Source organism: Mirounga leonina, unplaced genomic scaffold (genome assembly GCF_011800145.1).
Source record: "Mirounga leonina isolate KUSES-001 unplaced genomic scaffold, KU_Mleo_1.0 Mir_128, whole genome shotgun sequence".
In the NCBI taxonomy this organism is placed as follows: Eukaryota; Metazoa; Chordata; class Mammalia; order Carnivora; family Phocidae; genus Mirounga; species Mirounga leonina.
In genome coordinates, this window is record NW_023270320.1 from 5349018 (window position 1) to 5372941 (window position 23924).

The 23924-nt window shown below is 35.7% G+C and overlaps 1 protein-coding gene across 1 annotated transcript in view; it reads right to left on the reverse strand.

Moving 5' to 3' along the window:
* The window catches only part of LOC118009944 (disintegrin and metalloproteinase domain-containing protein 32-like), a 196519-nt gene that overhangs the window by 5039 nt on the left and 167556 nt on the right, over positions 1-23924 (reverse strand). The window contains exons 18-21 of the mRNA XM_035003988.1: positions 21967-22066; positions 21214-21373; positions 13135-13167; positions 2124-2162 (exon numbers count right to left, since the gene is read on the reverse strand). Coding sequence (XP_034859879.1) covers positions 2124-2162; positions 13135-13167; positions 21214-21373; positions 21967-22066 — 332 coding nt within the window. The remainder of the gene's footprint in view (positions 1-2123; positions 2163-13134; positions 13168-21213; positions 21374-21966; positions 22067-23924) is intronic.

The window sequence follows — 23924 nt, forward strand, 5'->3', positions numbered from 1 at the left end:
ATTTTGCTATTAAATGATCTAAAATCCTTCTGTTTAGGAAAAGACTGGAAATATTAATTGAATTGAGATATTCAAAAATTAATTATGCTTAAGTGGCATTAATATAACCATATTGAGATTCACTCCTCTCTACATTCCTTGACTTCAACAGCCTTTCCCACTAACTTTCCACCAGATAAAGATCATTCCAAAAAATAAATGACCAGAAAATTTATAGTGTGGATGCTATGTTAGTAAAGCACAGCAATAGTATCAAGTGATGGGCGCCTGGGTGGCTCAGTCGTTAAGCGTCTGCCTTCGGCTCAGGTCATGATCCCGGGGTCCTGGGATCGAGTCCCACATCGGGCTCCCTGCTCGGCGGGAAGCCTGCTTCTCCCTCTCCCACTCCCCCTGCTTGTGTTCCTGCTCTCGCTGTATCTCTCTCTGTCAAATAAATAAATAAAAAATCTTTAAAAAAAAAAAAATAGTATCAAGTGACATTATTAAAACTTAAGTGAAAAATTATCCTAGTACACATCAAGCCAAAAGGCTAGACCAGTGGATTAACATCCCAAATTATACTACAGCTAACTGAAATGTCCATTTTCCTATAATTAATGCTATCATTCCTCACTCAGTGTAGACGAATAATGATCCTAGAAGAGATGAATTATGTTAGCAAGCTTTTAGGATGAGACATATGAGAGAAGTAGAAATGAGAGCAGTTATTTTTTTTTAAGATTTTATTTATTTGACAGAGAGAGAGAGAGTACAAGTAGGCACGGTGGCAGGCAGAGGGAGAGGGAGAAGCAGGCTCCCCATGGAGCAGGGAGCCCGACATGGGGCTTGATCCCAGGACCCAGCCCAAGGCAGCCGCTTAACCAACTGAGCCACCCAGGCTCCCTGAAATGAGAGCAATTATAACATTATAGAAATATGGATGTGTATATGGATGTCTATGTACTTTGTAAATTTTTTCTGTTTGTGTGCATGTGTGCCCTTGGAAGGGGGGATTAAAAGTAATTCATTCATTCATTCATTCATTCATTCATTCATTCAGCAAATATTTATTGAGCACTTACCATAAGCCAAGAACTCTACTACATGCTGGCTATACAATGCTGAGCAAGATAAACATGGCTTTTATTTTCTAAGATAACAGTATAATAACACATGTCCAAGATGAGGAAAAGTAACTAAGACTTGCTGTGCTTGAGTACCATATGATAATTCCCTGACACAGAGAGGACATATTATTATTATTATTATTATTATTAAATGAAAATCAATTTTTTAGTTTGGTCATAATAACTCATGACTTCAAAGTGTCACTATAAAGAGAAGGTCATAATAATAAAGAAGAGATAAAGGATAAGAAAGGGAGGCATTCTCCTTGAAGAAGAAACCCTCTTCTAGAATAAGACAAATTATACAACCATGTTGTGCAGCCTAGAAAATTTACTCTATAGATTTGGAAGTGTTTTAGGCTAGCAATGGACTTTGAAGAACATATAAGGAATAACACCAGCTGCCTATATAAGTAAATAAATACTTAAGTCAGAGAGAGAAGAGTGAATACTCCTAAACAGTTTATATCTGCAGAAAGACCCCAAACCCAAAAATGATAGATGTGGAAACTAAAGACTTACAGTTTTATTATATGGAAATATCCACCTTTCAGGAAATGGACAGAAATCTAATTAAAACTATTTTGTGATACTGAGAGGCTATGGAAGATGTAGAATTATTGTTTCTTTATGATGTTTCTCTTCAGCAAACTTTTCTTAAGTGACCAGGGTAAGTGTTCACTCAGTTGTTCATGAGCACACATATGGAATTTCTAGTTGTAAAATCTCCAAATATAGAAGTAAGTTTCTCCACTTACGAGTTAGCTCTGTAACCATTTCACCAATCATTTATTCGTTTCCGAAAAATAAACTCCCAACATACATTAACAAACTGAAGTAAAGAAGACATTGATTTTTTTATACAAATAGTCATTAGTTACTAGATTATTTTTCCGTGTAGTACCTTACCAATTGTTACTGCTCAATTAATACCTAGCAATTTATTGTTGATTGTCAATTTGTTCATCTTACTTTTAACACATACTTATTTTAAGAAATACGTCCTAATTTACTTACCTGACTATATCTGTTTGGCTGCTGCTTTCCGATCTGGATCTAAAGGAGAGTGAAAGTAATGCTTCCAGGTTAATACTAAAAAAAAATTGCCTCCCTAACAAACGAGTGTTAGACTATTTTGTGACCTGCATTAACTCTTTTATACCACCAATTACCACTAATGAATAATTTTAAAAGACTACTAAATTAGGGTATGCAAATAAATAATATCCTCATTTACACATGTACCATGTCCATAAGGAATATAAATTTCAAATCCCCGATAGGGAAAGGAACAAGAAAACAGATTAGTTTTTCTCCTTACTACTTCCCAGCATAGAATATATGCTTGAATTTGAATGCCTGATTCTGGCCTTTAAATGCTTTACCCACTGATAAATTACAGGTCATGAGTTAAAACCCTCACTGACTTCTGGACAATCAGGCAGACTGGGCTGACAGGGCAGTTTTCCCCTTCTATTCCACACAGAGAAATAATGGGGGAAAAGAGAAACACACAAAATACTAACCAAAATTTAAGAGAAGAAAGGGAAATTTCCAATGATAGTTTTAAAAAGAGAGAAAATTAAAAACATGAAAGGTAAATAGGAACTAAAGCTGAGTGAGTGACTCTCCAGAACTATGTGAAGTAGTCATCCACATTAGCCTATAAGGAGTTGAGACCTCCTGGAAAAGTGGAACTGACTTCCTCTCTAAACTTGGAAGCCATGAAAGGAGGATAGTGAAAGCTGTTACCATTAGTCTTTGAGATGCAGCAGGGAAATTGCTTCAGAAGTGTAGATGGAAAAGGATCGCCTGGAGACACAGAAACTCTAAGTGCTTAAAATGGTTTAGGGATGTGGATGTAAAAAATATCACATAGAGAAACAGGAACCTCAAGCCTTACCAACTTTAAGTTAGGATACCAGGACATGCTTCCTATGAATTTTAGATCTCCAGGTGTAACAAGTGTAAAAATTTATGACTTAGGAGGGTAATACACGAAATAATCTCCACAAGGAAGATTTTACAAAGCAGGACACACAGAAATCTCAGAAGATAATCGTCATTGCTTAAGGTGGCCTTATAATCAAAGAAAAAAGCCAATAAGCGTTAATGTCCACAGCTAGAGAAAAGTAAAGAATTCATACATGAAAAATTATAAGCAACAAATAAACTTTAAAAAAGGATGTTTAGGATTTCCATAGAGATCAATAAAGGAGCAGAATCCATTAAACAAGAAATGAAAGAATGGAAAAAAAAAAGAAAAAGAATTGCTGATTTTTAAATTGTTTAGGGAAATCACCCAGGACACTTGATAAACAGAAATGTAATAAAATATAAAAAGACCAGTTAACAGTTGGGCATCTGCCTTCAGCTCAGGTAATGATCTCAGGATCCTGGGATCGAGCCCCACGTTGTGCTCCCTGCTCAGCTGCACTCCCTGCTCAGTGGGGATGTCAGGTTCCCTGCTCAGCTGGGGGCCTGCTTCTCCCTCTTCCTCTGCCTGCCGCTCCACCTTCTTGTGTGCTCTCTCTCTCTGTATCAAATAAATAAATAAAATTTTAAAAAATAATAAAAAAATTAAAAGACCAGTTAAGAAACATGAAGGAATTCTGACACAGAGGATTTAGAATGAGGGAGGTTCAATATATGAAAAGAAAACATCTAGGACTTTTCCAAAATAGAAGAAAGTTGAGTCTTCTCACTGAAATAAAATACTGAGTCTGGTTCATGAGTTAAAAAAAAAAAATCTCTACCAGAATATATTATAATGAAATAATAACTCTAGGGTCAAGAAAAAAACACAGAAGCTTTGTTAGGCAGAATTCCAGAGATTGCTTCCTAAGATCTCCATTCCTTGGTTATTCAAACACCCTTCTGAGTACTTAAAAGGTTTTGCAAGTGTAATTACAGCTCCAAATAAATTGATCTTAAAATACAAAGATTATTTTGCTTGGCCTGACCCAGTCAGGTGAGCCTTCAAAAGTAGAGTAGTCTGGTGCTGGCCAAAAAGGAAGTAAGAGGAAGTCAAAGCCTAAGGAAGACCTGAATGCCCTTTTTTCTTTGAAAATGAAGGGAAGCACATGAGAAACAATGCAGACAGGCTCTGGGAGTAGGAAGGGGCCCCTAGCAGACAGCTCAGACCCATAGATGCAAGAAATTAGATTCTGCTTACAACCTGAATGAGCTAGGAACATAGCCTGGCCTTCAGGCTTTCTGGTCAGGCTTGTGACAACCCAGCCAAATCCACATGATTTCTTTTATTTATTTATTTATTTATTTTAAGATTTTATCTATTTATTCAGAGAGAGAAAGGGAGAGCACCTGCGTGCATGCGCAAGTAGGGGGAAGAGCAGAGGGAGAGAAAAAGAATCTCAGGCAGACTCCCTGCTGAGTGCAGAGCCCAACCCAGGGCTTGATCACGACCCTGAGATCATGACCTGAGCTAAAATTAAGAGTCCAACGCTTTATTGAGTCACCCATGCACCCCATCCACTTGGATTTCTAATTTATAGATCTTTGACAGAATAAATGAATATTATTTTAAGTCACTAAGTGTGTGGTAATATGTTATGCAGTAATAGAAATACAAAGCCTACCACAGATAAAACTCTTATTAACCATTAAAGAATAAATGAATAAACACACTAACAGAAGATTTATCATCATCATTAATAAATGCCAGACTACACTGACATACTTTCCAATAGCTGAGGCAAAATAAACTCTCAATTAGAAGTCCACACTATATAGACTCACATTCAACAGTGAAAATAAAATAAAGACAATTTCGGGTGGATAAGATAAACAGCTTACTAAACAGAGACTCACTGATGGAAATTCTGAGAGATGTACTTCCCCAAAAGGGAGATTGAACATAAAAAGATGGAGTGAAAAAAGAATAGTGAGCAAATAAAGTGGTAAATATGTAGTGAAATCCTAGTATGTTTTGACTAAATACAATAATGACAATGATAATGATGACTTGTTTACAGCAGGTTAAAATTCAGGAGTAATTAAATACCGAATAATAATAATATGAAGAGTGAAGAAAAGAGTATAGGAATAAATTGGCGAAGATCAATATGTTGTTAGAAACTGTAAGTGTTCATTATATCTGAAATTGTAAAATTAACATTGAATTTTAATAATTAAATAACAATATAATAAATCAATCATTAAAAAATATCACTAAAAGAATATAACTAGAACATATAATGACCAAATTAATAGAAAGAAAGAAAAAACAATGAAAGTACAATTGATGTAACAGACTACAAGAAAGTAGAAAAATAAAATATGGGCAAAGTATGATAAATAGAATAGAAAAAATAAATAAAATGATAGAATTTAGTCTAAATATATCAGCAAACATTTAAGTATACAACCATATTAAATTCAACTTTGAGAAACTGGAGATTATATATTTTTAACTTCCATTGGCAGGTTATTTTTAAGAAACCAACTTAAATAAAAGATGGAAAGTAAAAGAATTGGGGGCGGAGAAAGATGGCTGAGGAGTAGGAGACCTGGATTTCGTCTGGTCCCAGGAATTCAGCTGGATAGGGATCAAACCATTCTGAACACCTACAAACTCAACAGGAGATCGAAGAAAAGAATAGCAGCAACTCTCTGAACAGAAAAGCAGCCACTTACTGGAAGGTAGGACGAGCAGAGAAGTGAATCCGAGGTGCTATTCGGGAGGATAGGTGGCGGGGGAGGGGGTCTCCATCATCCGCTTCTGGCGAGTGATAGAGCCGTGGAGCACAAAATCGGAACTTTCAGAAGTTGGCTCCGCAGAGGGCGTCACTCCAGTGGCTAAGTGGGGGGTGGAACCCTCACGGGACAGTGTGGTCTCAGGACCCTCAGGGTCACAGAAAGAGCGGGGGTGCCTGAGTGTGGCAGAGCTCCCAGGTATCAGAGCAGGGAAGCCGGCTGCAGAGACGGAGCAGAGGCACTGGCTCTCAGCTCAGGGTTGCCATAAACCGTGATCCGCGGCACAGTCGGGCCACTGTTCCTCCAGCAGGGACCCAACAAGTGGCAGATCCGGGGAGACTCACCTTCCTCCCCCGAGAGGAGCCGCACGGGAGTGCACCGCAGGGATCTGCTGGGTTTGGAGACTCCACATGAGGTCAGGTGCCAGAGATAGAAATGCTCGGTCACAGGCCGGGTGAGCACGGAGTGCGGCTGGAGACTGGGAAGATGAGAGTGACTGACTGCTTTACTCTGGGGGCTCACTGAGGAGCAGGGCCCCAAGTTCTCAGCTCCTCTGGGGCAGAGATTGGGAGGCCGCCATTTTCACTATCGTCCTCCAAAGCCGTACCAAAAGCTTGCAGGGAACAAAAGCTCCCAAGAACAAACCCGAGCAGATGACTTAGCCTGGACCAGCAAGGGCAGGGCAATTCCACCTCTGGCAAGACATTTGGGAACCACGGCAACAGGCCCCTCCCCAGAAGATCAGCGAGAACAGCCAGCCAAGACCAAGTTTACTGATCAATGAGAACTGCAGAACTCAAGCTAGGGGAATACTGCACATAGAATCCATGGCTTTTTTACCATGATTCTTTAGTCTTTCAAACTTAATTTTTTTTTTTGAAATTTTCTTTTTCCCTTTTCCAACCAACATCTTATGAATCCCTTTTATAAAAAACATTTTTATTTTTCATTTTTAGAGTCGTATTCTATCCCTTCATAGTAGTTACCCTTATTTTTGGCATATATATATAAGTTGCTCCTTTTTAAAATTTTGAGATACAGTTTCTTCTAACAGGTCAAAATATACTTTAAATCTCTAGTGTATTGTTTGTTCTACTCTCCTGCCTAATCACATTCTCCCCCGCCCTTTATTTTTAAATCCTCTTCTTTCTTTTTTCAAACAACTTCTTATCAATTCCTTTTATAAAATTTTTTATAATTTTCATCTTTACAGTCATATTCCATCCCTTCATTGTATCAACCCTTATTTTTGTACATATATAAGTTTTTCTATCTTTAAAATTTTGGGAGGCACTTTCTTCTAACAGACCAAAATACACCCAAAATCTAGTGTGTGGCACTGATCTATGCACCAGCCTGATCATATTTAATCATATTCTGGGTTTTTTGTTTTGTTCTGGATTTTTTTTTTTGTTTTTATCTTTTTCTTTTCCTTTTCTTTTCTTTTCTTTTTTCTTTCTTTCCCTTTCTTTTTCCCCAGCTTCAGGTCTTTTCTGATTTGTTTAGAGTATATTTTCTGGGGACGTTGTTACCCTGATAGCATTTTGTTCTCTCATTCATCTATTCTCCTCTGGACAAAATGACAAGATGGAAAAAATCACCTCAACAAAAAGAATAAGAGGTAGTACCGACTGTCAGGGACCTACTCAATATGGACATTAGTACAATGTCAGATCTAGAGTTCAGAATCATCACTTTAAAGATACTAGCTGGGCTTGAAAAAAGCATGGAAGTTATCAGAGAAACCCTTTCTGGAGAAAGAAAGGAACTAAAATCTAACAAAGTCAAAATCAAAAAGGCTATTAATGAGGTGCAATAAAAAATGGGGGTGCTAACTGCTAGGATAAATGAGGCAGAAGAGAGAATCAGTAATATAGAAGACCAAATGATGGAAAATAAAGAAGCTGAGAAAAAGAGAGATAAACAACTACTGGATCATGAGGGCAGAATTCGAGAGATAAGCAATACCATAAAATGAAACAACATTAGAATAATTGGGATCCCAGAAGAAGAAGAAAGAGAGAGAGAGGCAGAAGGTATATTGGAGCAAATTATAGCAGAGAACTTATCCCCAATTTGGGGAAGGAAACAGACATCAAAACCCAGGAGGCACAGAGAACCCCTATAAAAATCAGTAAAAATAGGTCAACACCCCAACATCTAATAGTAAAACTTATGAGTCTCAGAGACAAAGAGAAAATCCTGAAAACAGCTCGGGAGAAGAGATCGGTAACCTACAAGGGTAGAAACATTAGATTGGCAACAGACTTATCCATAGAGACCTGGCAGGCCAGAAAGGACTGGCACGATATCTTCAGAGCACTAAACGAGAAAAATATGCAGCCAAGAATACTATATCCAGCTAGGCTGTCATTGAAAATTGAAGGAGAGATAAAAAGCTTCCAGGACAAACAAAAACTAAAGGAATTTGCAAACACGAAACCAGACCTACAAGAAATATTGAAAGGGGTCCTCTAAGCAAAGAGAGAGCCTAAAAGTAACATAGACCGGAAAGGAACACAGACAATATACAGTAACAGTCACCTTACAGGCAATACAATGGCACTAAATTCATATTTTTCAATAGTTACCCTGAACATAGATGGGCTAAATGCCACAATCAAAAGATACAGGCTATCAGACTGGATTAAAAAATAAGACCTATCAATATGCTGTCTGCAAAAGACTCATTTTAGACCCAAACACACTCCCAGATTGAATGTGAGGGGCTGGAAAACCATTTACCATGCTAATGGACACCGAAAGAAAGCTGGGGTGGCAATCCTTATATCAGACAAATTAGATTTTAAACCAAAGACTGTAATAAGAGATGAGGAAGGACACTATATCCTACTTAAAGGGTCTATCCAACAAGAAGATCTAACAACTGTAAATATCTATGCTCCTAACATGGGAGTAGCCAATTATATATGGCATTAATAACAAAAGCAAAGAAACACATCAACAACAATACAATAATAGTGGGGGACTTTAACACCACCCTCATTGAAATGGACAGATCATCTAAGCAAAAGATCAACAAGGAAATAAAGACTTTAAATGACATACTGGACCAAATGGACTTCACAGACATATTCAGATCATTCCATCCCAAAGCAACGGAATACACGTTCTTCTCTAGTGCCCATGGAACATTCTCCAGAATAGATCACATCCTAGTCACAAATCAGGTCTCAACCAGTACCAAAAGATTGGGATTATTCCCTGCATATTTTCAAACCACAATGCTTTGAAACTAGAACTCAATCACAAGAGGAAAGTCAGAAAGAACTCAAATACATGGAGGCTAAAGAGCATCCTACTAAATAATGAATGGGTCAACCAGGAAATTAAAGAAGAATTTAAAAAATTCATGGAAACCAATGAAAATAAAAATACAACTGTTCAAAATCTCTGGGATGCAGCAAAGGCAGTCTTAAGAGGAAAGCATATATCAACACAAGCCTTTCTCAAGAAACAAGAAAGGTCTCAAGTACACAACCTAACCCTACACCTAAAGGAGCTGGAGAAAGAACAGCAAATAAAGCCTAAACCCAGCAGGAGAACAGAAATAATAAAGATCAGAGCAGAAATCAATGAAATAGAAACCAAAAGAACAGTAGAACAGACCAATGAAACTAGGAGCTGGTTCTTTGAAAGAATTAACAAGATTGATAAACCCCTGGCCAGACTTATCAAAAAGAAAAGAGAAATGACCCAAATCAACAAAATCATGAATGAAAGAGGAGAGATCACAACCAACACCAAAGAAATACAAACAATTATAAGAACATATTATGAGCAACTCTATGCCAGCAAATTAGATAACCTGGAAGAAATGGATGCATTCCTAGAGATGTATCAACTACCAAAACTGAACCAGGAAGAAATAGAAAACCTGAACAGACCTATAACCGCTAAGGAAATGGAAGCAGTCATCAAAAATCTCCCAACGAACAAAAGCCCAGGGCCAGATGGCTTCCCAGGGGAATTCTACCAAACATTTCAAGAAGAATTAATACCTATTCTTCTGAAACTGTTCCAAAAAATAGAAATGGAAGGAAAACTTCCAAACTCGTTTTATGAGGCCAGCATTACCTTGATCCCAAAACCAGACAAAGACCCCATCCAAAAGGAGAATTACACACCAATATCCCTGATGAACATGGATGCAAAATTCTCACCAAAACACTAGCCAATAGGATCCAACAGTACATTAAAAGGATTATTCAGCATGACCAAATGGGATTTATCCCTGGGCTGCAAGGTTGGTTCAACATCCACAAGAACAAGAACATATGATCCTATCGATAGATGCAGAAAAAGCATTTGACAAAATACAGCATCCTTTCTTGATCAAAACTCTTCAGAGTATAGGGATAGAGGGTACGTACCTCAATATCATAAAAGCCATCTATAAAAAACCTACAATGAATATCACTCTCAATGGGGAAAAACTGAGAGCTTTGCCCCTAAGGTCAGGAACATTGCAGGGATGCCCACTATCACCATTGCTATTCAACATAGTATTAGAAGTCCTAGCCACAGCAATCAGGCAACAAAAAAATAAAAGGCATCCAAATTGGCAAAGAAGAAGTCAAACTCTCACTCTTTGCAGATGATATGATACTTTATGTGGAAAACCCAAAAGACTCCACCCCAAAAGTGCTAGACTCATACAGGAATTCAGTAAAGTGGCAGGATATAAAATCAATGCACAGAAATCAGTGGCATTCCTATACACCAACAACAAGACCGAAGAAAGAGAAATTAAGGAGTCGATCCCATTTACAATTGCACCCAAAACCATATGATACCTATGAATAAATCTCACCAAAGAGGCAAAGGATCCGTACTCAGAAAAGTATAAAATACTCATGAAAGAATTTGAGGAGACACAAAGAAATGGAAAAATGCTCCATGCTCATGGATGGGAAGATCAAATATTGTGAACAGGTCAATGCTACCTAGACCAATCTACACATTCAAAGCAATCCCCATCAAAATACCATCCACTTTTTTCAAAGAAATGGAGCAAATAATCCTAAAATTTGTATGGAACCAGAAAAGACCCCACATAGCCAGAGGAATGTTGAAAAAGAAAAGCAAAGCTGGCAGCATCACAATTCCGGACTTCAAGCTCTATTACAAAGCTGTCATCATCAAGACAGTATGGTACTGGCACAAAAACAGACACATAGATCACTGGAACAGAATAGAGAGCCCAGAAATGGACCCTCAACTCTATGGTCAACTCATCTTTGACAAAGCAGGAAAGAATGTCCAATGGAACAAAGACAGTCTCTTCAACAAATGGTGTTGGGAAAATTGGACAGCCACATGCAGAACAATCAAACTGGACCATTTCCTTGCACCACACACAAAAATAGACTCCAAATGGTTGAAAGACCTCAATGTGAGACAGGAGTCCATCAACATCCTAAAGGAGAACACAGGCAGCAACCTCTTTGACCTCAGCCGCAGCAACTTCTTCCTAGAAACATCGCCAAAGGCAAGGGAAGCAAGGGCAAAAATGAACTATTGGGACTTCATCAAGATAAAAAGCTTTTGCAAAGCAAAGGAAACAGTCAACAAAACCAAAAGACAACTGACAGAGTGGGAGAAGATATTTGCAAATGATATATCAGATAAAGGGCTAGTATCCAAAATCTATAAAGTACTTATGAAACTCAACACCCAAAGAACAAATGATCCAATCAAGAAATGGGCAGAAGACATGAACAGACATTTTTCCAAAGAAGACATCCAAATGGCCAACAGACACATGAAAAAGTGCTCAACATCGCTCAGCAACAGGGAAATCCAAATCAAAACCTCAATGAGATACCACCTCACACCAGTCAGAATGGCTAAAATTAACAAGTCAGGAAAGGACAGATGTTGGTGGGGATGTGGAGAAAGGGGAACCCTCCTACACTGTTGGTGGGAACGCAAGCTGTGCAGCCATTCTGGAAAACAGTATGGAGTTTCCTCAAAAAGTTGAAAGTAGAGCTACCATATGTCCCAGCAATTGCACTACTGGATATTTACCCCAAAAATACAAATATAGGGATCCGAAGGGGTATGTGCACCCCGATGTTTATAGCAGCAGTGTCCACAATAGCCAAACTGTGGAAAGAGCCAAGATGTTCATCGACAGATGAATATGTAAAGAAGAGGTTGTATATATATAATGGAATACTATGCAGCCATCAAAAGGAATGAAATCTTGCCATTTGAAATGACGTGGATGGAACTGGAGGTTGTTATGCTGAGCGAAATAAGCCACTCAGAGAAAGAGATGTATCATATGACCTCACTGATATGAGGGATTCTTAATCTCAGGAAACAAACTGGGGTTGCTGGAGGGGGGGTGGGAGGGATGGGGTGACTGGGTGATAGACATTGGGGGAGGGTATGTGCTATGGTGAGTGCTGTGAATTGTGCAAGACTGTTGAATCATAGATCTGTACCTCTGAAACAAATAATACAATATATTATAAGAAAAAAAAAAAGAAGATAGCAGAAGGGGAAGAACGAAAGGGGCAAAATAAGAGGGGGAGACGAACCATGAGAGACGATGGACTCTGAAAAACAAACTGAGGGTTCTAGAGGGGGGGTGTGGGAGGATGGGTTAGCCTGGTGATGGGTATTAAAGAGGGCACATTCTGCATGGATCACTGGGTGTTATACACAAACAGTGAATCATGGAACACTACATCAAAAATTAATGATGTAATGTATGGTGATTAACATAACAATAAAAAAATTTTTAAAAAGAAAGTAAACGAATTGAAAAGTTATATTACATAAATCTAACAAATAGAATGTTCATATAGCAATTATAAAACAGTGAGGACTGAATTTATGGTTAAGAAACCCTAATGGGGACATAATACTAATAGCACAGTTAAGTCAATATAATTAGCTCTTCCCAATCCATAATTATTATAGATTTTACCTGAGCTTTGTCGCATACAATCTGTGAAATGTCAGGTACTTGCTTGTTTATTTACCCAAGCAATACATGAATATAACCCAAGTTGGGCCTTTTCTAGGCACCATATAGCCTTTTTCTTTACTAATTATATACACCCTATTTCTTATTAGAGTTGGCTATTTTTGTCCTTGTTTCCTCAGAGTAGACTTCTAATAAACATTTATTAAGTGAAGCTAAATTACTATATATTTGTAGACTGGTTTTCAGTGCATTACTTTACCAATTGCATCTGTTCAAGTGATATCTAAAAATTGTGAATTATTCATTCTTAATATACAACATGTGTTTTAAGATACCTTCTAATTTACTTACCTGCTAGCAAATGTGTGAGTGCTGCCTTCTGAGCTAGATATTTAAAAAAATGAAAAATAGTGTCTCATGTTAGTCCTAAGAAAGTCTTACCAACTGCATGAATAAAAATTCAGGTCATTTTATAAGCAGTATTGCCTCTTTACAAGACTAGTTACCAATAAAGAAAATAATGTTCAAGGTCACTGAACAAAGATGGAAATAAATAATATTCTTATTTACCCGTATACCTCATCCACAAAGAGTGCAAATTTCAAATCCCACAGTGAGGAGATTATCAAAAAGGCACAGATTTGCTTTTTCCTTATCTCTTCTGAACATAGAATACAGATTTGACCCTGAGTCCCTGATTCTGACCTTCATGCCCCAAATTTTAACTTTTATTCATTGATTTTGAAAACAATGTTATATTTTGTGAATTTAAAAAACCCATACTGGCTTCTAGGCAATTTGGCAGAGTGGGCAGGCGGGGCAATTTCCCCTTTACATTCCTCATAACATGGAGGAGTGCTGAAAACAATAACAAAACATTGACTACATAACTGAGGTTAACAATAAGACTTCTCCTGGTGCTAGTAAAAATGAAGAAACTGAGAGTTGAAACAGTAAACAGGAGCTAAAACTGAAAAACTGCAGGGGCACCTAAACCAGTAATAACACATTTCAGGCTAGAGATTTAATAGCTCTTCCTTGGGAGTTGAGGTTCCAGGCCTTTGCATGTGGGGAAACTGTGAGTTCCTTAATTAAACCTGGGAGCCATGAAGAGCCATACCACCCATGAAACACAGATAATAAAAATTCTGGCTTGTGGCCTTTGGAATGCAACAGGGAAATGAGGATATGTAGATGGGGGGCAGGGAAAGGCATCACTGAGAGAAGTAGGAATCCCAAGCCTCCAAAAAGTGTAATTTTAGGACTCCAGTTCACATCCCTACAATTTCTTGAACACTGTGCATAGCAATTGTTTTAAATATTTTTGACTGATAAAAGAAGCAAAAGTGAAACAATCCACATGTATTTATCTTCACACAAAACATGCAGAATTCTCATGAGAAAATAATAAACACTGAAGATAAAAGAATCTATGATTACAAACCACTAAGAATTAATGTCAACATCCACAGCAAAACAGTGAATTCACACACCAAAAAACACAAGTGATTAAAAAAAGTTTATATAAGAATATTTTAAATCTCCATAGAGATCTTTGCAAGAACAGAATCCACAAATCTTAAACAGGACAGTGATGGCAGAAGAACTGGTGAAATGAAAGAAAAATCTAACACAATGTGAGATGTAGATAAATATGAATGCAGTTACAAACCATAAAGGCATACTTCCAATTTTGACCAAAATGGAGTAACAGACTCAATTTACCCTCCTGCCTAAAACAACTGAAAATTCAGACAAAATATATGAAACAGTGGTTTTCAGACATTGAATAGTAAGCAGCACAGGATAGTGACTTCTGATAGAGGGGAATAAAAAAGGTGAGATACCTATGATCGACCCTTCTTACTGCCTGGTGAGAATTTCTAAGCTATCGCACAGCCAGGGGGACCCAGGCAAAATCCAGAAATCTCCCTGAGTTGAGCTAATAGAACTGGGGGTCTAAGGAGGCCAAGGCAGCTAGAATTCACAGAGAAAAAATACCAGAGAGGGAAAGAGCTGCACAGAGCTCCTGAGATCTGTGGAGGGTCCCTCTTGAGTCTTCTGCAAAGTACTGATCATTGAATGCAAGTGAGGAAACTACTTAGAAAAATTAAGCTGGAGAAAAATTATTTGAAATTGAGCAATCTTTTGTGCTCACATAGGGACAAGAATAGCTTGTGTTCCCGCCACCTGACATTTAAAATACCATGCTTTGGAGAACTGGGTAGAGTTACTCAAAAGGGTATCGCCTCAGTAGTGGTGACTATTCTGATCCCACTTAGCAAAGCATTAAAAACAATGGTGTTAGAACAATTGGATATTCTTATGCAGAAAACAACCACTCTATCCATACCTTTTAACCTATACAAAACTTAATTCAAATTGGATATAGGTCTAAATGCAAAACCCGAAACTATAAAATTTTAGAAGAAAACATGGAAGAAAATTGGTATGAATTTTGGTTAGGCAAATATGTCCTAGATACAAAACTAAAATCATGATCTATAAAAGAAGAAATTCACACATTGGATTTCATAAAAATTTAAAATTTTTGCTCTTTGAAAGAATAAAAAGATAAGCCTTAGACTATTCCTCGTCTACATATTTGCAAATCATACGTAATAAGACATACCCAGGATATGTAAAGAACACTCAATATGCAGTAATAAGAAAACAACCCATTTTTAAAACAACCACAAGATCTGAATAACTCAGTAATAAAAAGACAAGCCAATTAAAAAATGGGGATTTTCAGCTGGAACTACCAACACAAAGGGAAAGAAGAATGGCACCAGCTATACATTCTTTAGGCCTTTTAAAAAACATGGAGTTGTTCCTTTAGCTACATACATGTTAATCTACAATTAAGATATTATAAACATAAAGGAAATGGGCACTGTTTAAAAAGGAATGTCCCACAAATGTTATCATGGCAAAACTGAGTCTACAATGTTATGCATCCTGCTAAAATTAAGGGCAAGATTCATGCCAAGAGAATTAAGGTACATAATGAGAATATGAAGCACTCTAAAACTCCAAAAACCGAGATAGTTTCCTAAAATGTGTGAAGGAAAATGATCAGAAAAAGAAGGAAGCCGGGGCACCTGGGTGGCTCAGTTGTTAAGCGTCTGCCTTCAGCTGGGGCCCTGATCCCAGGGTCTTGGGGTCGAGCCCCGCATCGGGATCCCTGCTCAGCGGGAAGCCTGCTTCTCGCTCTCCCACTCCCCCTGCTTGTGTTCCCTCTCTTGCTGTGTCTCTCTCTGTCAAATAAATAAATAAAATCTTAAAAAAAAAAAAAAAGAAAGAAAGAAAAAGGAAAAGAAGGAAGCCAAAAAGAAAGGTACTTGGGTTCAACTGAAGCACCAATCTGCTCCACCCAGAGAAGCACATTTTGTGAGATTCAACTGAAGGGAGCCTGACCTGCTGGAACCCATTTCCTATGAAATCATGGCATAATAGGTACAAAAATAAATGAGTAAAAGACCTCTTAACTATAAGTTAATTAATTACTTAATTTTAAAATGGGCAAAAGATTTGAACACACACTTCTCCAAAGAAGAGGTACAGATGACAAATAACCACATGAAACAATTAGCAATGTCATTAGTCATTAGATAAATGTGAATTAAAAACAATGAGATGCTACTACACACTATCAGAATTGCTAAAATTTTAAAAATAAATATATTACTATACCAAGTGTTGGCAAAAATGTCGAGGAACTAGAATTCTCACATACTAGTGACGGGAATATAAGATGGTACAACTGTTTTGAGAAACAGTTCAGTTCTTTCTTTAGAAGTCAAACATACCTACCATATTACCTTTCCATTCATTCTTAGGTATCAACCCAAGAAAAAGAAAGCACATATTCACAGAGACTTGCATATAAATGTTCATAGTGGCTTTATTTATAACAGCTAAAATCTGGAAACAACCCACACATCCATCGACAGATGAATGGAATGAATGGATAAACAAATTATGCTATGTTTGTACAACTGAATACCTATCAGCAATAAAAAAGTACAACTACTGATATACATAAGAGCATGGATGAATTGCAAAATAATTGTGATGAGTGAAATAAACCAGACAAAAATAAAGAGCACATATTGTATGCTTCTATTTATATAGAATTCTAGAAAATGCAAACTGAGCTGTAGTGACAAAGAAGATCAGCAGTACTGTGGGGATAAAGGAGACGGCAGAGAAAGGGGTAGGGATTACCAAGGAACACAAGGAAGATTTGGGGCATGACAGGTATCTTCATAATCTTGATTGTTGTGATGGTTCCATGAGCTTCATGAGTGTTACTTTTCAAATTATCAAAACATACCAGATTATGCACTTAAAGAATAGGCAATTTACTGTATGTCAACTGTACCTCAATAAAACTGTATTTTTAAATTGTTTTCCAAACATTATTTTAATCCTTTTTTATTTTTCTTTATCATGAGGAACCTTGTAGATATAATTGTTTACATATTAGCTATTGATCCTATGAAAATTATAGCTTTGATGGTGAAGGTCTTTTGAAACATGGCTCAGAAAAAATATTTTTCTTTAAGCCATTCCTCATTCTCCATAGAATAAAGGCCTTAGCTTGTATGTTATTTTAAAAAAAGGAACAAGCTATCACATAACAACATGGATGAATCTCAAATGCATTATCCTAATGGAAAGAAGGCAGACTCAAAAGACTATACACTGTATGCTTCCATTTATACAAAATTCTGGAATAGGCAAAACTACAGCAAAGACAGATCTGTCAGTGCCAGGAACTGGAGGAGGGGTTAGAGGGAATTTGGGGGATAATGGGATTGTTCTTTATTTTATGGTGGTCATGGTATGTGTATGTATTTGTTAAACTCATAGAATTACACACACTAAAAATTTTACTATATGTAAATTGTAGCTCAGTTTTTAAAAGCCTAATAGGATGAGCACTGGGTGTTATATGCAACTAATGAATCACTGAACACTATATCAAAACTAATGATGTACTTACTATATGTTGGCTAACTGAATTTAAATTTAAAAAAAAGCCTCATTCTAGTGTCAAAAGGAAAGAAGAAAAAGGAGGAGCAGGAGGAGGAAGAGGAGAAGGAAAGCAACCATCATTGTCACCACCACCATGGAAATGAGAAATGAAGACCATAAAATATAGGAATTGCAGAAAGATAAAAGAGATAGAATGGGTGTCAACCATTGAAGAGATAATGATTAGAATTTTCTAGAATTGAAGAAAAACTTCATAATTAAAGATTATGCTGAGTTCAGAGCCAGATAAATAAAAAAAAAACTCATCAGAACAGGTAATAATTTAGTAACAAGACTGGACAACAGAATACTTGGAAAGCTAACTTAAAAAAGAAACAGTTTAAGCATAAAAGTAAAAATGAATTAATTATACTGGCAGCAGACATCTCATCACCAACAGTAAATGCCAGAATTCAATGGCATATCACAAAAAAACTTACAGACATAACTGTTAAGGTAAAATGCTACACCCATACAAGAGTGAAAATGAAATAAAGCCCTTTTCAGGCATATAAATCAAACAGATTATTACACATGGACCATAACTGTAATAACTACTAAGACAGTGCTTCCTAAGAATAAAATTGAACCTAGAATGAAAAAAGCAGGATTCTAAAAAGAATGGTGATGATTGTGGTATCAAAAACCATGTGATTAAATTTCATAATACTACATACACACACATACTCAAAAATGATCACAAAAAAAGATTGCATGTAAATGCTGATGAATATGAATAAGGTCTGTAGTTTAATTATTAATATTGTACCAATACCAATTCCCTAGCTGTGAAAATGCACTGTTAGCGTAAGATGTTATCATTGGCAAAACCCAAATGAAAGGGATAAGGAAACTCTGCTATTTTTGCAACTTTTTATATTTCTTAAATTATTTCAAAATAAAAAGTTTAAAAGAAAGGAACACTAAACAAAGACCTAGGAAATATAATAGGTAATCCTAGTAAGTACTGACTAAATATAACAATAACAAAACAACACTAAATTATTTGGGGCCAAGGGAAAAGCCAAATTACAAACAAATAGATGAAGAGAGGCCAGTGTTATGAGATCCTGGTGTAATTCAGATGACCATATATAATGATTAAATTACACACTGTATAACATTAACTATAAATACTAAAATTTAAAAAAATCATTTAAAAATAAAAACATAAAAATGTGCAAAGTAATAGAAGAGAAAAGAGAACAGAAAAAAACAAACAGATTTGAGGAAAAGGAAAGAAAACATGCAAAAAAAAAAAGATGGTAAATAAGAAAAAAAATGGCAATTTTCAATCTAAATATATGCCATCATTTACTAAGCATATATGCATAACAAAAACCACTATTGCATCTCATATAAAGGCTGTTTATAAGAAACCAATGAAAATCAAAGAAAGATTAAGAATAGGGGATGAAAAAAGATATACTAAGTAAATCTAAATTTCAAAGAGCAAGTTGATATAGCAATATAAAACAGTGAGAATAGATTTTAAGATAAAATTATTAATGATAAAAAGATAATATACCAAGAAATTATAACTAAATTGAACATTAATGCATTGTCATTGCCTCAGAATATATAAAGCAGAAGTTTCAAAAATCAGAGGGAAAGCCATGAAATACTGAAAAACTTTAGTTTGCTTCTCACAGAAAATAAATTAATGAGCAGATGGGGGAAATCCCAATACATATAAAAATGATTTGAAACAACATAATTAAAAAAAGTTTGTTTTTGAAACAAGAAAAACAAACATGTTACAGTAATTGAAGCATACCTACAAGCATAGATTTTTACAAAAATTGACTTCCTTTCTAATTCCAACATTTAAGAATAAATCATAGAAACAAGTCTCTCCCAATAAGGTAATAAAATTAGAAAATAATTTTTTTCAGCAATCAAAATAAATCATATAATTGGAAACTAAAGATTATAATTTATCCATAATTCAAACAAGAAATCATACTGGAAGTTTCTAATTTTTTGAACTGAATGTCAACTATATATTAAAAACTGGAGAGTATACATGAAATGATATTTAAAAGGGAAAGTTTTAGCTTTAAAAACATATGCTGGAAATAAGAAAGACTGAAAATTAATTTAAAAAAAAGCCCTATTAGACTCAAGAAAGCTAGAATTAAAACAGAGCAAGAGTAAAGAGAGCAGAAAGGAGGAAAAGAGCAAAATTTAAGGATAATAAACACTAAGGAAATATAGAGATCTCAACAAACCCCAAAGTTATATTTTTCAAATTACCAATAAAACCTCTGAGAAAACTTCTCATGAAAAAGGGAAAAAAGAAAACACATAAAAAAATTAGAATTAGAAAAGGAAATGTATCTATAAAGGTGTAAATATTTAAAATTATAATATAATTCCAAAATAAAATAAATAAAATATAATTCCAGATATGGCACACTGATACAGCCATATGTAGCAAAAATATGTAATACATATCAACTTTCAGTGTAGAGGTTGTTCTCTGCAGAGAGGGAGATAATACTAGAAAGGGAATGCAGCTGTAAATGCAAGAACCAAGAAAAATATTAACATTTGTTTATTTCCACTAGAGGGCAAATGAGTATTCATCACCGTGTTCTCTTTGTGTTTGAATTATTTTTTAAAAAAATTAAAATATGCTTGGGGTGCCTGGGCAGCTCAGTCAGTTAAGCATCTGACTCTCAGTTTGGCTCAGGTCGTGACCTCAGGGTCATGAGATCAAGCCCCATCAGGCTCCATGCTCAGTGTGGAGTCTGCTTCAGACTCTCTCTCCCTCTGCCCCTCGCCCTTGCGCACTCCTCTCTCTTTCTCTAAAATAAATAAATCTTAAAAAAAAAAAAAGATTCTCTCTCCCTCTCCCTCTGCTCCTTCCCCCCACTTGTGCACACTCTCTCTCTAAAAAAAAAAAAAAAAAAATTAAATATGCTAAAGTCTAAATTATAAATTTGCCTTCTGAATACTTTACCCAGAGAATATTTTTAAAATCATTTCTTACATAAAGCAGCAACGAAAATTGAAATATTTCATCTGTGATAAGGCCTGGAAATCTGCATTTTTAACAAATATTTCTGGTGGTTCTCCTGTAGGTAACACAGATCACAATTTGAGAACCACTCAAGTATTTGAAAGCAATAGATAAGGATACATTTGAGTTCTTTCTCTCTCAATTTCCAAGGCAATGACTTTGGCAAATTATTTAAATTATACTCCCAAATTTTTGCATCTTTAAAATGGGGATATTCAAAACTATTTCACAAAATTAAATGAGATATTTATATAGTACTCAAAATCCCTGTAAAATGTATAGTGTGGCTCATGATACTGCCCTATATATGACCAGAGTCAAATGGTACTAAAGTTTAACTTCGGAACACAAATTCAATTTACTTGCTACTTAGGGATTCCTCTTCCTTGACAAACCACTTGGTCGAACTATGCCACGAAACAGCTATTATGGTTGCTATGATGATAACAGGTAAAGCAATGTAGAAACCTAGAAGCCATCGGTTCTTTTCAGCCTTCCTAAGAGTTCTTTCCATGGTTAAACCTAAAAATAGAAATACATTAAAAATCAGAGTAAAAAAATGAAGCCATCTACTTTTACTTTCAAGTTGCAGCAAACCAATTACAGCATTCTTAATTTTTGTTGTTATTCAAAGAACATGGAAAAATAATAATAGAATCATAATACTTAGAACTATCTCTACAACCTCTCATTCTAAAAGATTAGAAAACAAGTTCCAGAAAATTCCAACATATTCTACATTATACTTCAGCTATAGCAAAATCTCACTATAGCACTATTAAGTTGGACCCAAAAACTTCAATGATATATAATGGGGGATCATGTAATTGCAAGGTAATCCAACAAATTTACAGGATAGCCTAATGGAGAAAGTCAATGATATCAGTAAATAAAAATTTTAGAAGATACTCTCAGTTTCAATCATGATATTGAGAGTTAGTATTAGAAGAGCAAGATTAAGAAGACATACTTGGTTTTCATTTCTTGAAAAGAAGACTATTTACCTTTTAATTGCAAATATTGACTTCTAGGCAGCAAAAATCTACCTTTGTTTTTGTGAAGATAAGCAATTTGAGAATTTATTAACTGAATATGTAAAGATATTAGATACTTGCCCTGTTTCCCAGACAAACTAGAAACTTCTCTGCCACGTCTTTCGCAATATGGAGGCTGGTAGCCATCAAAACAATGGCACGTTTCATTGGAAGTGCATACCTAGGATCATTTTTAAAAAGTTAAATGATCATTTAAAACTATTTTATCATAAAAAATAAAACTATCAGATGGATCATCAAGCTTACTTTTGTATTTTCATTTAGTGTAATTTTATTTATTTACAGAAATAATCCTACAAATCAAATGTTTGGTTTCTAATGCACACACAAAAACGTACACACAGTTTGAAAAAAGCTATAGAGGCTCATAGAATTTACATCAAGAAAATTTAACACTTTCAAATATTCACCTGAAAACTTAGTTTGCCATTTCAGAAACATATCCTTAAATGCTCATGAAAATGAGACCCATCCAGTGGTATCCTGGAGCCAGCTAGTACCACCTCCAGAGCTGATTGTGCACATCTCTTCCTATCTCCAAGTTCAGTGACATTATGTGGTAGCTTGAAGTATTTGTACTTACAAATGAGCACTTTACCCTTCCCTACTGTCCTTCACCAGGATTGGATTGTATGTGTTTTTGTTTTGTTTGTTTTATTTTTTTAAAGATTTTATTTATTCATTCCTTCTATATTGATTACACTATAAGGAAGAATTTTCCCTTATCTCCATTTATTTCATTTATTTATTCAGTTTTTTAATTATGGCTATCAGTAATATATTATTTATATGGTCAGATGATCTATGACAAGGATGCCAAGGCCACTCAATGGGAAGTCTTATCTGCAAATGAAAACTGGATATCCAATGCAAAAGAATGAAATTAGATCTTTATCTCACATTATGTATAAAAATTAACTCAAAATGAATTAAGGACCAAATGTAAGACCTAAGACTATAAAATTCCTAGAAGAAAACATAGAGAAAAAGCTTTATGACATTGGACTTCACAATCATTTCTTGGACTAAAAGCACGAGCAACAATAGTAAAAATGGACAAATGGATCTACAACAAACTTAAAAACTTTTGTGCATCAAAGGATATAATCAAGAGAGTGAAAAGGTAATCTATAGAACAGGAGAAAAGACTTGCAAATCATATATCTTATAAGACATTAATATCAAGAATATGCATAGAACTCATACAACTCAACAATAATAAAAAAAATCAGATAATCTACTTAAATGGGCAAAGGGCTTGAATAGAAATTTCTCCAAAGATGTTGTACAAATGGCCAATAAGAATATAAATAGATGTTCATCATCAATAGTCATAAAAGAAATAAAAATGAAAATCACAGTGATACCACCCTACACCCATTAGGATGACTACTATAAAAAATAACTGAAAGCAGAGTCTCAAAATGAAAATTTGCATACCTATGACCCCAGAAGTATTAGTCACAAGAGCCAAGAGGTGTTAACAACCCAAATGTCCACTAACAGATGACTGCATTAACAAAATGTGGTACATACATATAAGGGAATATTATTCAATCTTAAAAAGGAAGTCAGTCCTATCACATGCTAAAACATAGATGACTGAAATGAACCATCAATAAAAGACAAATACTGTATTACCCCACTTATATGAGGTATCGAAAGTAGTCAAATTCATCAAAACAAAGTAGAATGGGGGTTTGCAGGGGCTTTTGGAATAGGGGAAAGGAAAGTTATTTAATGGGTATTGCCATTGTGTTTTATAAGAAACAAATATTTCATCATTCAGATGATTGAAATATATTTCTCACATGTATTTGGTCTTTGTCCACAGTTCCTGGTTTACAGCTCCCAAAACCCTTAGAATTTCCTGTGTTGAGAGAGAGAAAGGTGTCTTCTGTTATGTAAATGAAGTAAGTTTTGAAGGCATCTAAGGATGGGAGCTGGTTGCCAGGGGAATCCATGTGATTCCATGTGGCTATGTGGTTAGAGGGTTGGAACTTTCAGTCCCGCCCTCC